Source organism: Paroedura picta, chromosome 1, assembly GCF_049243985.1.
Source record: "Paroedura picta isolate Pp20150507F chromosome 1, Ppicta_v3.0, whole genome shotgun sequence".
In the NCBI taxonomy this organism is placed as follows: domain Eukaryota; kingdom Metazoa; phylum Chordata; class Lepidosauria; order Squamata; family Gekkonidae; genus Paroedura; species Paroedura picta.
In genome coordinates this window covers 122,180,976-122,196,358 of record NC_135369.1, presented here as the reverse complement: position 1 = coordinate 122,196,358, position 15,383 = coordinate 122,180,976, and the positions used below count along the sequence as shown (strand labels likewise).

The following is a 15,383-nucleotide window of genomic DNA, read 5'->3' as shown; positions in this document are numbered from 1 at the left end:
GTCGGACACGACTTCGCACCTAAAAACAACAATTAAAAATAAATAGAGAAAATAGCAAAAAGGAATGTCATGAATGCAGCAAATAAATATCAATTTATAGATGGAGGGGAGACATGGGAGGTGGAGGAGGGTTTTTTATTTTTGTTGTCATCAGAGTAAGTTGGGATTTGGTTTTATTTTTTTATGTTTTTATGTATTGGGGTTTTATTCTTGTTGTAACCTACTGCGAGCTAATTCTGAGAGTGGTGAGTAAGGAATCAAATTCACAGAGATACTTTATGTATATTTCCTGTAATGGCTCAACTTTCCAAATTTTTTAATTTGAGGATTTAGTGGCAATAAAGAAAGCATTCAAACAATAAAACTACCCAACATTTCTATCATATGCGCAAAATGCAAATTAATCTAGGAAAAATACATCCCTGTATTTTAAAAATATTTTTAAGAGAAATAGTTGATTAGAAACAGAGGGGCTTTTCCAGGTGGAGACATACTATTATCTATATCTCTATAGGTAGATGGAGAAATGAATACACAGACAAATTTAGTGTTCTTAGAATACTAAGTTTCATTTGATTAGTAGCAGTACTGTTGGCTAGCTCGTCAGGAGATGGAATCAGATTTGTTCCTTTCTCCTGGCAGATAGCTGCCTTCCAGAAAATGTGGTAGAGCTTTGTTAAGATTGATGTCCATAGTATTATTACACCAAGGAACTTTTTCTTGTAGTTTTGAAGTTCCAGTGACCCCTACTGATGCTCTTGCAAGCATCCTACCCTTAATGTTTCTCATAATGCTTGTAATGCTTTCTTGTAATGCTCTTTTCTTAAAATTTTCACTTAGATTTAATTAAACCTAACTGGGATAGAACTCTTGAAGTGTCAATTTGGAGGGGGGTGGGAGAGAGACAGTCTTTTGTTCTAACACTTAACTATGCGTTCAGTCTAATGCTTAGTGAAAGTCATTCTAGAATAATAAATTTTTTAGAATGAGAGTGAAAATCTTCACAGCTCTCCTAGGCTGAATCCAGATGTTTTTTGTTAGCTTCATAACAATGAACAATGATGTTCAGGAGCCAAACGGCCAAGGATCCTCTTAATCCTCTGTTAGAAATATCACCCAGCTGTCATTTAAATGAAAGAACAAAATCCAAATGTAAATTGCTCTCTTTTAATTACTAAATTAAGACAGTTAAACATTTTCAAAATGTAATCTTGCAAATGAACAACAAAATGAAATGAAATTAAGACTTTAAAAGTATTAAAAACTTAAGAGAATGGGAGATTTGTTTCTTTTGATTAGAAGTAAGTAACTCAAGGTTGCTACAGACAGACAACTAAAAATAGTAATACTTGTGTGCATTCCCCTACTTCCTTTCTCCCATTTCCCATGAGAGATGTGCATAGTAATTCCACTGGAAAACTTGCCAACATATTGAAAGTAATTATCATTAGCAGTACAGGACATCTAAAACAACACTATACAATGGGAAATGGTACACGCAAAAGCTTACAGCTGATGCTTGATGAATATTTAGGCAGATGGATATGACTAAAATGCTATGAGGTTGAGACTATTTGCATGTGGTTGCAATGTTTATTAAATTTTAAAAAATCTGAAATTTTTCAGCATACATATTTTGATACAAGAAAGTACTTGCAGTTTCAACCTTCCAGTCCCAATGGGTAATTGTGTTTCCTTGCTTTAATAAGTTTGTTTTAATCTTGATCACAAAATCAAATCACGCAGCTGTCAAATGTTGCTGGAAACTCTGCACATAATTTCTGAAAGATCAAAAGTCACAACAACCTACAGGTATATAGTCAAACCCAAAAGTGCAATCCAATTAAAAAAGTCATGCTTGGCAAAAGTCAAAATCTCACTGGGCTTTCAGAATCTTACCAGTGTTTCAGGGCTATGGTGAAATTAGTCCCCCCCCCTCAGGTGCTTTGCAGCATGGCTAATCAGTTTTTGAAATGAGTTTCCTCTGCAATAGCACCCACTAACTAGTATATACAAGTATGAATATTTTTACATACATTTTATATATAAAAAGCAAACAACAGAACAAAAACAAATAAAAAAACCCAGGACACTGATCCTGATTTTATTTTGTTAAAACATGAAAAAATGTAGAGAAAGAGAGGCCACTTTTGGAAAATAATACTTTTAGGTGAATCAGGAAAAGACTAGTTAAAATCACATAGTTTTGCATTATTATTATTTTTTAAAAAAGGAAAGCACTAGGATCAGTTATTGGCACTGAATTACTATTTACACTGAACAAAGTTTTTGCAGTGTACATAACATCAAACAATGCAGGTTCAGAGTCTTTGATTAAAAACAAAACCAAATGTTCACTTTCTGTTCATAGAAGACATTCAGATCTTTTGGGCAGGTAGTTAGAAGGTCTTGTCTTCAGGACCCAACACAACCTGGTGCTGTAAGATGCTGCTCCTGGGAGCAGTCAGTCACTGTATGTCAGTGGTGAGTGGGATACCTGATAGTGGAAGTCTGCACAGACCAAATATTTACAGGTTGTCACCTGGCTGGTACTGTGGTTCAGTTGCAGTAAAGTAGTCTTCAAGGAAACCCTGCAAGTACTCAAAAGTTGGGCGTTCCTCTGGGTCTTTCTTCCAGCAATGGATCATGAGCTCATGCAGGGAGATGGGACAATCCTGAGGGCATGGCATCCTATAACCTCGTTCTACTTGCTCCAGGACTTCACGGTTATTCATACCTATAAAAGGCAGAAATAAATAAATATGTAATGTATACCATTGAACTTTTGCAACAGTTAAAATATCACACCAGCTATTGTGTATTTAAATTCATAATTCACAAGCAAACAAATGTACAATAGGAATGTTACCAGTGCTAGACCATCATAATACAAAAGTTCTAGAACCTCATAGAGTTCTAGTATTGGAAAGCTTCTTGTAGGACGTCTAGTCCACCTCCCTTCTCAATAAAGAGAGTGTGAAATTCCTAGTGTGTTATCCTGTATCAGACTAGCAAAAATAGAAGACAGTATTCATTCATTCATTCGTTCGTCTGTCTGTCCGTCCGTCCGTCCATACATCTTACTGACCACCGCTCTCAGGCCAGCTGGTTTGTGCCAATTCACAACAGAGTAATAAAATCACAGTAAAATCACAACACAATTAATAAAAACCCAACCCACCCAGTATCCCCGTTAGGTTCATCAAATTGACCTGGCTCCAGACTCAAGGTAGGTGTAGATGTTTAACAGTTTTTTAGATGTTAAGAGATTAAAACATTTGGAGGAGGGGCCATACAGATCTTCCTTGCCCTGGCCTCAACCAAATGCCTGGCAGAAGAGCTCATTTTGTAGGCCCCGTAGAAGAGTTCCGACAGGGCCCTCCTCTTCCAGGAGCACATCTCACCAGGTAGGGGCCTAGACCGAAAAGGCCAGGCCAGGTGTATCTCATGTGGGCCAGGGATCACCAACCTGTTAGAGTTTACAGAGTGAAGAGCTCTGCGAAGAGCATAGGGAGTTAAACGGTCCCTTAGATATGCTGGGCCCAGACTGTGGATGCCCTTGAAGGCCAAAACAAAAACTTTGAACCTGATCTGGAATTCAACTGGAAACAAACGCAGCTGCCTCAGCAACAGCTGGAAATGGACTCTCCCAGGTGTTCTTTTGAGAACCCTAGCAGCTGCATTTTGTACTAGTTGCAATTTCTGGGTCAGGGACAAAGGCAGGCCAGCATAGAGCAAGTTACAGAAGTCTAATCAAGAGATGACCCTCACATGGATGACTCTGGCTGGGTGTTCAGGGGCCAGGTAGGACGCTAGTAGCCTTGCCTGGAGAAGACAGAAAAATGTCAGTTGGGTTATCCTTGTGGCCTGCGCCTCCAAAGACACGGTGTACTAAGATTCCTGGCTGAGGGCAAGATCTCCAGTTGCATCCCCTCCAGACAGGGGAGGTATACTTGCTGGTCTTATCCTTTCCTATGTAGTCAGATTGGGTTACAGGCAACCCTGCTTGAGCCAGAACATCACTAGTGTTGGGTACAGATGAACAAACTCTAATGGAGGATGCAGAGGGAGCAGAAAGGCTCAGTGCCTATTTTATATCTGTTTTTTCCCCACAGGTCAAAGGGTTTAGACACATCTAGAGATGGCAGTAGCCAAGGGATAGTGTCTGGGTGGCAGGTTGACATGGACAAAGAGGTTGTCAAGAGGCATTTAGCTGCACTGGATGAGTTCAAATCCCCTGGGCCAGATGAAATGCACCCGAGAGTGCTCAAAGAACTTTCTGGAGAACTTGCACAACCCTTGTCCATCATCTTCGGAACCTCTTTAAGGACTGGAGATGTCCCGGAGGACTGGAAGGGAGCAAATGTTATTCCAATCTTCAAAAAAGGGAGGAAGGATGACCCGGGAAACTACAGACCAGTGAGTCTGACCTCTGTTGTGGGGAAGATAATAGAGCATATATTAAAGGGAGTGATCTGCAAACATCTGGAGGACAATTTGGTGATCCAAGGAAGTCAGCATGGATTTGTCTCCAACAGGTCCTGTCAGACCAACCTGGTTTCCTTTTTTGACCAAGTAACAGGTTTGCTGGATTGTGGAAATTCGATTGATGTCGTTTACTTGGATTTTAGTAAAGCTTTTGATAAGGTTCCCCATATTGTTCTGATGGATAAATTGAAGGACTGCAATCTGGATCTTCAGATAGTTAGGTGGATAGGAAATTGATTAGAGAACTGTACTCAAAGAGTTGTTGTCAATGGTGTTTCAACAGACTGGAGAGAGGTGAGTAGCGGGGTACCTCAGGGCTTGGTGCTCGGTCCGGTACTTTTTATATTTATTAATGATCTAGATGAGGGGGTGGAGGGACTACTCATCAAGTTTGCAGATGACACCAAATTGGGAGGACTGGCAAATACTCCAGAAGATAGAGACATAGTTCAATGAGATCTGAACACAATGGAAAAATGGGCAAATGAGAACAAGATGCTATTTAATAAAGATTGTCCCAGATCTTTGGATTCTGATCGTAAAACCTAGTGCTGGATGAAATTTCTCCCCATTGTGTATGATTCAAACACAAAATGCTTTTTAGGAACACCTCTGTAGAGTGCTTGGTAAACTTCCCAACCACCAAACAGATGCCAGTTTATCTTGACATATTCTGGCATCTTTGATTACCTGGATATGGCACTCTCCCTTTTGTTACTAACTCTGTCAGCAATATTCCAAAGGACCAAACATCTGATTTTATTGTAAACCTTCCATACAATGCAGCTTCTGGGGCAGTCCATTTGATGGGGAACTTTGCACCTAAGAGAAAACAAACAAGCTACCATTGAGGCATGTGACAAGTAGGCGATCTTCATTTTCTGGGTGTGACATAAAAACCACAACTGCCTGATTTATAAATAATAAAAGCTTTAACTTTATATTCTGTAAAATCATAAGCCTCAAGAAATAATTCCCTTTTTTTTGTTACCGGACTCTAAACCCCAGCTATTTAGATCTGCCACAATGTCTTTCATCTCTATAACAATAAAGATTCTTAGATAAGTTTACAATCAACAGAAGCTGGAATTCTCAATATCCACTACACAAAAGTACATTTTGTATTGTGGAAATCCTATTTGTTATAAACACAATATCCTAAAGTGTTGGGCTGTTTTATGAAGAAAAACCTGATTGTACATGGAATATAAGAAAGTCTTGAATTGTTGTTCAAGTATTCAGAAACTATTTCTAAAAGGATGGATCATTCCCTATTGTGATATCTAAGAGGGACAAGAGCACCCCCTTGAGACTGCCTTCAGTTCAATAATTTAGGACAGCTAGGGCATATAGAGACTTGCTATAATCTAGTGTCAACCATCTTTCAGGAACTGTGTATTTAGTCTACCTTTGGAAGATTGCATTATTATATCTTCTACTTTAGTTTTACTACATAGTTGGTTCTGATATCATAAATCTTTTCAAAGAGATGCACAGATTTTAAAAAATTAAAATTAGTAATTAATTTTGTAGAGTAAGACTTTATACCTAGGCTGCTGCTCTAATAGAGATTGTAACATTGTGATAAAAGGCAGAGAACCCTAACCAATAACTTTGCATGTGGCTAAAGTTTTGGCAGCTGTGGTAAAATCGCTTTGGTAGCAAATCTTAGGCTTCCCTTTAGTACATTTATGACTTACTGTTTATGATTTTTGTTGTGGAAACAGTAATTAAGAAGAAGATGAAGAAGAGGGCATACTGAAGAAAGCCACAAAAACATTAAAACTGCTGATAAATGAAACAAGCTCTGTTTAACAAAGCAATCATTATTTGCAGAACTATCTGAGCAGTTAAAAGGCATTAGTGACAGAAAGTACAAATGTTGAAAAACAGTAGGAATTTTTTTAGAAAATCTTCTACTGGTCATGCCCCTGTTGATCTGTGTCACAAAGCTCTATTATTTCAACTTCTTTCCCTTTAACACTTTAATTAGAATAATTGGACTTCCATTTGGATTACGTTAGACCAGATGTGTGGGCGTGGCCCGCGGGCTGCGCCCCAATGCCCTGCCGGTCCCCAACCTCAGAAAGGTTGGGGACCACTGCGTTAGACATTACCTATGATTTCCAGAGGTGCTCAAAAGAAGACTGAGAAACATGATAAGCTCCTATTACTTTAGTGGTGGTTCAAATTTCATAAGAATTGTAAATACAATAATAACAACTCACAATTGCAGCTATCTGAATGAGCCTGGGTGACACTCAAGGTTCAAATATTCTTTCTTCCCCCTCCTTTGTATCTCAATGCATGGTAAGTTAATTAGCTTTCCAGGTTTATGACCAATCAACAGTTTGTCATAAAATCTGAACTGACTAAGTACAAACCATGGATTGCAAATTCAGCTGTACTAAAAGACTATAATTTGTTGCTGTACAAGAAGAAGAAAGGGGATGGATAGTCTGTGCCCACAGCATTGGCCGGGAGGTGGGGCGGGTGGCTCATGAGGAAGTGCAGTCCCGGAGGCACAAGGGCGGTTAACTGCAATCTGTGGTGGTCCTCCAGCGGTGGGGCTAGGAAGGGAGGGTGGCGTTTAGGGAGGCATATTGTGATTGGAGAAGCAATGGAGATGCCTTCTGCTCGACATACCTAATGTTAGGCTGGGCTGCAGGTGGCCGGGCAGTGGAGATGTGCGCTCCCTGGCAGCCAGGCTCGTCTGTAGCCAGGCTGCCAGGGAAGGCGGTGAGCATAGGGGCCAGCCAGCTGATTGGCCCCTATTGGAGTTTGAACACCCTGGACGCACTCCTCCCACAGGGGCATTTCACAAATATAAAGAGGAACCATGGATAAGGATTTGTTCGATTACCTGCCACTATAGAATATATGTCTTGTGTGGGTTATAACATAAAATAGATCTCCACAAGATAAAACATTAAAGCCACAACATAATCTGGCAGTGAGAATAAGATGGTATATAAAAAAATCCAACATCCCCCCCCCCCCCAGGGTCAGACTTCCAGGGTGCCGATTAAGTATATTATCAGATGTAGATGTAGCTGTAAATGTAGAGGGGCCCCTAGATCTTCCATGCCTTGGCCTCAACCAAAGACCTGATGGAGGGGCTTCATCTTGCAGGCCCTGTGGAACCAGAAAAGGTTCTGCAAGGACTTCAGCTCTTCTGGGAGCTCATTCCACCAGGTTGGGGCCAGGACCGAAAAAGTGCTGGCCCTAGTCGAGGCCAGGCACACTTCCCGTGGGCTGGGAACCACCAACAAATTTGTACCCGAAGAGTGCAAGGCCCTGCAGGGGGCATAAGGCGACAGGCAGTCCCTCAAATATGTGGGTCCTAGATAGTGAAAAGCCTTAAAGGTTAATATCAGAATCTTGAACCTGATCTGGGCCGCAACTGGCAGCCAATGCAACTGCCTCTGCACTGGCTAGATATGGGCCCGCCAAGGTGTTCTTCTGAAGATCCTTGCAGCTGCATTTTGCATCAGCTGCAATTTCCAGATCATGGACAAGAACAGGCCCATGTGGAGAGTTACAGAAATCAATTTTGGAGGTGACCATTGCATGGATCACCATGGCCAAATGTTCTGGGGACAGGTATGGTGCTAGTAGCTTTGTCTGGCAAAGATGGAAAAATGCCAACTGAGCTACTCTTGTGACCTGCGCCTTTATAGTAAGGGAAGCATCAAGTATCACTCCCAGATTCCTGGCACAGGGTGAGATGTTAAATTGCACCCTGGCCAGCCTGGACAATCATGCTTCCTGGTCTGCCCTCTTCCTTCCCAGCCACAGGACTTCTGTCTTGGAGGGGTTGAGTTTCAGGTGACTCTGTCTGAGCTATCCAGCAACAGCTTCCAAACAGCTGACAAATGTATCTGGGGAGGAATACAGGCGGCTGTCCATGAAGAGATAGAACTTGGTGTCATCAGCGTACTGATGACAGCCTAGCCCAAAGCTCTGGACCAGCTGGGCCAGAGTGTGCATAAAGATGTTAAAAAGCGTGAGGAAGAGAACCGCTCCCTGAGGAACTCCACATGGGAGTGGGAATGAGTGTGACAACTCTTCCCCCACTGCAACCTTCTGTGTCCAATTCCACAGTAAGGACAGCAGCTACTGAAGGGATGTCCCATGAATCCTGGTCCCGGCAAGGCAGTGAGGCAAGAGCTCATGGGCGACCACATCAAATGCAGCCAACAGATCTTAACATTCTAAGAATGGCTGAACCACCCTATCCAGCTGGCGCTGAAAAAGCTTGCTAATGCCTCATAGCTAAGATGCTATTGACTATGATTTTGGCACCCTTCCTTGAAGATGGTAAGAGACTAAACTACCCAAAACAATTAGACTAGGTAGAGCTCACAGATGCGATGGCAGTGGCATAAAACTCACATTTTGCCGCTTCCATATGCCCTCATAAGTGTGCGATAGGATGTTCTGCTTCATCCCAAGTATTCATACTTGCTCTGGCCATCTAACCTTCCTCTTCCTCTCCTGAAGCTCCCCGGTATACCATGGAGCCTGTTTGAGGCGAGGGTGAAGAGAGGGTCTAGGGGTGATCTCATTGATGACATCAGACAAGTGGGACTGCCAGTCCTCCACTAGTGCAACCACAGCTCACCTGGAGGGGCTGGGTTCTGCAGAGTATTCAGGAATCCATTTGGATCCGTAAGTGTCTGCAAGTGGGCTAAAATACACCATCGCCCAAACAAGGCAGGGGTGGTGTCTGAATCCAGGTCTACAGGTCATAGTGGTCTGACCATGGGACAATGTTCATCGCCGTCAGCTCTACTTCTAGCCCAACACCAAAGATCAGATCTAACATTTGGCCAGCTTGATAGGTGGGACCGGCAACAAATTGCGAGAACCCTAGTACTGCCATGGCTGACACCAGGTTTGAACCATGACCTGGAGGTGACAAGTCCACATGGACGTTGAAGAGACCTAGGATTATCAGCCTGGGGAACTGCAGCGTCTAGGCAGCTTCTGCTTCCAGGAGGTTCAACAGGGCATCTGGTGATGGTACACCAACCAGATGGCCAAGTTCTTGGCCGACTCCCATCCAATGCCGAAGCACTTGACTCCTGGTATTGATGGCACTGGGAGAGCCCTGTAGGAGTAAGCCTCCTGGACTAGGATAGCCACCCTTTTCCCCTACCACGGAGCTGGGACTGGTAGAGCAGTGGTCCCCAACCTTTTTCTCACTGGGGACCACTCAATGCTTGACAATTTTACTGAGGCCCACTGCCCTAACGCTCTCTGACTCTGGTTGCTATGGTAATGTTTAAACATCCCTTCAAAATAAGATACAGATACGCCGCAACAATGAACATAGGAAACATTTTATTTTCATGGAAATTTTTACTCATGACAATGACAAATCAATGGGAACCCTGAGCTTGTTTCTCTGCAACGAGATAGTCCCATCTGGGAGTGATGGGAGACAATGACACCTGAAGTGTGTTGTAAAGGACCGGGGGGGGGGATGAAGTAAAGGGCCCGGGGGGGGGAGAAGGTGTCCTTCGCGGCCCACCTCCAATTAGTCGACGGACCACATGTGGTCCGCGGCCCACAGGTTGGGGATCACTGTGGTAGAGGACCAAGAACCCAAGGGGCGCTAGATCTCTCAGGGCAACTGCCTTGCCCTCTTGTGCCCAGGTCTTGGTCATGCAAGCTAGGTCCACCTGAAATTCTGTGAAATAATCCTGCAGGGTCAAAGTCTTGTTAATTGACCTGGCATTGCACAGGACCTAGCCTCCACCCTCACATGTCTGGGGATGGGACGGATATTATCAGTTTATTGATATTCAATGTTACATTTGGGATATATAAAGGACTATTGCCTTTATTTCCTTGCTGATGGGCTTCCCAAAAGTTACTGCACTAGTGAGAGCTCAGGTATGATCAAACAAGCCTCTTATTTTATTACTAGTAAATAAGCCCGCTGCAGTCGGAATGCAGCAGGTGCTAGCGGGGCTGGGGAGGCTGGTGGGTCGTGCTGGGGCAGGGGCGGCTTGGCCTGGGACCGGGCATCTGGCGTGGTGGGCGACCTCTTACCCGGAGCAGCAGGAGGTTGGTCCGTGGCTGGTGGCGTCAGCAGGAGGCGTCGGCGGTGGGTGTGGCGCTGGCCGCGGCGCTGCAACTGTGCGTGCCAGGGCCAAGGCCGGGTGGGGCATGTGCGTGCGGTGGAGGGGCCGGCGGCGCAGTTGGGAGCAGCTCCGCGGGCGGGTGCAGCTGCGGCGGGTGGCAGCGCAGGGCGGTCCCGTGCGTGTGGGCCGGGGCCAGGTGTTGGAGAGGCTTCAGCAGGGCGGTGGTGGGCGTTCTTGTTCACGGAGGCGGAGGCGGTGACAGGGACATGGCGGCTGGCGGTGGCTGGGCCTTGTGCGTGGCAGCGAGTGTGCAGGCTGGAAGCAAAATGGCGGCGCCCGGCCGCATGGAGGCAGTGGAAGGGGGGTGGATCAAGAGGCGCGAAGTCTGGCAGCAAGGGACAAATTGCGAGCCGCGCTGCGCAAAGCTCGCAATTGGTCCCTTGCCACCGGACTGACAAGTCTGGAGGAAGGGGCCTATAGGCACCCTTCCTCATCACGGATAGGACCCGCCCTCGGGGCCCTTAACGAATTATTTAATCCGCGGAGCGGGTTAAAGATTATTATGAAAGGTATAAGACAGTTCTGGGTGGCTCTTTGAAGCCCTGATGGCATTTTCCCTCTATTTCTAATCAGGAAATCATATTAATTGTGAATCTATAAGCTGTTATTCTTTTTTATCCTCTGGCATCCAATTTCTGGTATTTCAACAGTGCACCTGTCTTTCTGACTGAAGCCTGCTAGTCCAAATGAGTAAGAGGGAACATGGATCAAACAAATGACATGTACATCTCTTTTTCTCATAAACAGCCTTGCTATTCTCTAACTTACTCATAAACCAAATAGTGATTTACATTCTCTTTTCACTAGATTTCTAAGCACAAAGAATCATCAACATTTTTAGCTTGTCAACCATTTCCAAAAAGGTAATAAATGTTTATTTAATTTATTTAATTACATGTATACACTCAATTACACTGTGTGCTGAACCTACCTTGCCTGGCTGTGTATTCATTGTCTTCAATTAATCTTGCTAATCCAAAATCAGCAATCTTGCATATTAGACTATTTCCTACCAGGATGTTTGCAGACCGTAGATCTCTGTGTATATAATTCATTCGTTCAATATAAGCCATCCCTGCAGCAACCTGTTAGATGTATAATACACAATGCACTCTCCTTATTGAAGAAAACAGAAATTTGAGATTGCTACATGTAAGTAAATATACTCAGGGTTTACCTGTGCTGCCATGTCCACCAAATTTGGCAATTTCAGGGCTCTTCCTTCTCCATCCTTTAAGAAATCTAGCAAGCTTCCTGCAATACAAAATTAATACATAAAGAAATGTAGCTCCTTTTTGAAGCAGAGAAGAAATATTTTTGACTAAAATGAAGTTGGATTTTAAAGATGCAAGTTATGAGCAGTGTCAAAAAAGATCTTTTAAAATGCAATACACTCAACTACTAAATAAGATTTAATGAAAATGTTAAGCTACAGGAGGAATGACATATTAATTCAACTAAGTAAAAACCAAATCTCATAGTTTAAAAACCTCTCATATTTTCTAACACTTGCACATCTGAGTTTAAATATTCTTAGTGCTTAATACGTGTTTTCTTTCAAAGGAATCGCTCCATTAGCATTATCAGTGAGATCATCTTATGTGAGATAATCAATGTAAAATCATATAAGAATAAGGAAGTTGATTTATACCAAATCAGAATATTTGTTTATCAAAGGTAGTATTGTCTACCATGACTGGCAGTGGTTCTCCAGGATCTCAGACAGAAGTCTTTCACATCACCAAATAACTGATCATTTTAATTGGCGATGCCAGGGATCAAAAAACTTGGAAGGTCCATTAATGGCTGTCTGTAATCATGCCTGAACTGAACCTTCATATTTGGAGGCAGTATAACCCTGAATGTTAATTGCTAAGAGGCAGTAGCAGTGAAAATTTTAGGCTACTGTCTTCCTGCTTCCTTCTTACAGGGCAATTGGTTGGTCACTGCAGGAAACAGAATGCTGGAGTATATGGGCCATTCACTTGTCTGATTCAGGATGGCTTTTCATTTCATACGTTCACAGATTAAATAATCTGAAGCGATTTTAAAATAAACTGGCCAGCTAGTAAGATGGATAACTAATATTACAACGTAAAGGAGTTAATGAACAAATACTCTTAAAATTTATGGTTGTTTAGTCAACTCCATCTTTGACCGCTCCTGCAGAGCGGATTAAATAAAGCGGTGGAAGAGTTAGGGCAGGCCCTGTCTGGGATAAAAACTCGGAGGGGCGAGTTTTTGGCACTCAAGGGCCAAGCAGCCAATAGGGAGCCGCGCGAAGCGCTGCTTGCCCCGGCCTCGCCTTGGCCGCCAGGGGACTCACCGCACAGAAGCAACAGACCTCCAAGCCGGTAAGTCCTCCTGGCAACCGCTCCTCCCCGTTGGGACAGGAGCAGGGACACCGCGTCGAAGATGCGGCGCCCCTGTTCCTTTCCTGCCCCCTGCACTCATGCCCCCACCCACTCCAACTCACCCCCCTTGAACCTTCCGCGCCCCCGCTGCTGCCCGCCCACAAAACGCACCCACCCACCGGCACCTACCCCCTCGATTCCCCCAACACTTTCCGTGCCCTGGCCCCCCCATGATGACCCGACGCTCACGGCCATCTCTGGAGCCGCCGCCCTCCCGCCCCTTCTCACCCCCACCCCGACCATCCCTTTCACCGGCCCCTCACTACTACCCTTCTTACCTTCACGCTGTCCTCCACTTTGCCGCACGTTTTCTCCCCTTGCCGCAGCGCTGTGCCCAGGCTGCGCTGAGCCTGGCCTAGCCAGCACGGTCTGCGCCGCCTCCGCCATGGCACAGAACCACGCATGCACGGACTCCCGCGTATGCCTGGTTGCCCTGACCATCGCGCCGCTACAGCCCCAGCTCTCGCCCAACCCCCCACCACAACGCTGTTCCCGGGGATGCGAGAACGCCCAACATCGCAAATAGGTTCCCGCCTGCCCAGCGGCCTTCTCCCCACCCCGAGAACAGCCTTGCCACCTCGCCACGTGGCGATCATGTCCCAGTTCCCCTGAAAACGCCCCAGATCACGGGCAACTGCCTGCGCCCACCCACACCCTGGGAAGCCTTTGCCCTGCGAAGGCTTCCCTGGGGAGGGTTGCCTAGCCCCCCTTTTATTCCACTATAAAATGGGCTTTAGTTCTAGTCTTTAAACCGCCCGCGGCGCCACGGGCGCTGCGGACTAAATAAAGCGATAAGGGCTGGTGGGGAGGAATTAGGGCAGGCTCGGTCCGGGATAAAAACTTGCAGGAGCTAATCAGGAGCCACGAAGCGGCTCCTGATTCGCTCCTCCGAGTGGCACTCCAGGGCCAAGTGTCCAATTGGGAGGCGCGCAAAGCGTGCCTCTCTATTGGACACTTGGCCCGCCTCCCGGACACCGCGCCTCCAACTCTGCAGTCCGCCCGAACAGCCATCCTCGCCGGATGGCTGCCAGGGAGGACGCTCGCCGACTCCCTTGCCGCTGGAATGACTACTCGGGAGGTGCGACCCGCTCCCCGTCTCCGAGTTTGCTAGCATGCCACCGCCCGCCGCTATTACCTCCGCCTCGCCAGGGCACGTCACAGCCTCCGAGGAACTGGTCGCCGTGGCAGCAGCGGCTCTGGACGCAGCGGCGGCTGCAGCGCCACCGGCCGCCAACGAGACGCCTCCCCGCTGGCCCGCACACAGACGGGTGCCCACCGGGGCTGCCTGCCCCCGGACCATGCGCCAGTGCCACCGCCGCCAACACAGCATGGGCCGCCGAGGCACACAGCTCCAAGAGCGGCGGCAGGGCCAGCCGCTGCCGCCTGCCGCCTGCCCGCTGACTACGGACGTCAGCCACCACCCTCCGGCCCCGATCGCTGCTCTGCACACTCCAGCCCCGATCTACACCGTCATCAACAACGGTAGGCTGTGCCCCGCCCGTCCAGCACGCGGCCGAGCCGCTACCGAAGCCTCCTGGCCCGCCACATCCCCGCCCTCGACTGTGGGGGGGGGGCGCGGGAAACGCTGCAGGCTGCCCCGGGAAGGATCTCATCTGTGCTAGCGCCCTCTGTATTTAGGAGACAGCGGGCTTATTTTCTAGTAAGCATATAAATTAAGAGACTGGAATAATCATTCTATATAATATGCATTTAAGTTACAACTTCTAACTTCAGTAGCAACAATGGGTCCAAAGTATAGTAAATCTGCATCAAATAACTTGCAAGTACTTGCCTTATTTTCAGCCATCTAAAGTCAGTTTAAACATATTAAACCAAGGAACTATTCTTATCTTACCTTTACTCATGTACTCTGTGACTATGTAAATAGGTTCTTCAGACACTACAGCATAAAGCTGGACAAGTTTGTCATGCTTCAGCTTTTTCATAATCTGAGCCTCTTCAAGGAATGATTCTGGGGACATTGTACCAGGCTTCAATGTCTTTATTGCCACCTTAGTATTTCCATTCCAAGTACCTACAACATAGATAGACGAAAGATCCCATGAACAATGCTTGCATGATGTGTGGTTGCCACAGTGTTGAACAAAGATTTATTTATTTATATATTAGATTAATATACCGCCCTCCCCGAAGGCTCAGGATGCAGCAAAATAGACCCATGACCATATGTAAGTAATTATAACTCACCCTAATCAACCTAATAGTGTTGCTGTATAGAAAATTACAGCCCTGTGCTTCTTAGAGAAAGGGAGTAATAAAAATGGAACAAATTAAACAACTGTTAAAACTCAGTACTGCATATTTTGAA

The 15,383-nt window shown here is 45.6% G+C and overlaps 1 protein-coding gene across 9 annotated transcripts in view; it reads right to left on the bottom strand.

Annotated features, from left to right (window-relative positions):
* Nucleotides 1-1,153: 1,153 nt before the first annotated feature.
* Nucleotides 1,154-15,383, bottom strand: part of FYN (FYN proto-oncogene, Src family tyrosine kinase) — a 157,699-nt gene continuing 143,469 nt past the window's right edge. For all 9 annotated transcript variants that reach the window (XM_077301863.1, XM_077301813.1, XM_077301839.1 and 6 more), the window contains 5 exons: nucleotides 14,910-15,089; nucleotides 11,818-11,894; nucleotides 11,572-11,725; nucleotides 5,179-5,310; nucleotides 1,154-2,737 (listed from right to left, as the gene is read on the bottom strand). In XM_077301863.1, coding sequence (XP_077157978.1) covers nucleotides 2,529-2,737; nucleotides 5,179-5,310; nucleotides 11,572-11,725; nucleotides 11,818-11,894; nucleotides 14,910-15,089 — 752 coding nt within the window. In that variant the 3' untranslated portion in view covers nucleotides 1,154-2,528. The remainder of the gene's footprint in view (nucleotides 2,738-5,178; nucleotides 5,311-11,571; nucleotides 11,726-11,817; nucleotides 11,895-14,909; nucleotides 15,090-15,383) is intronic.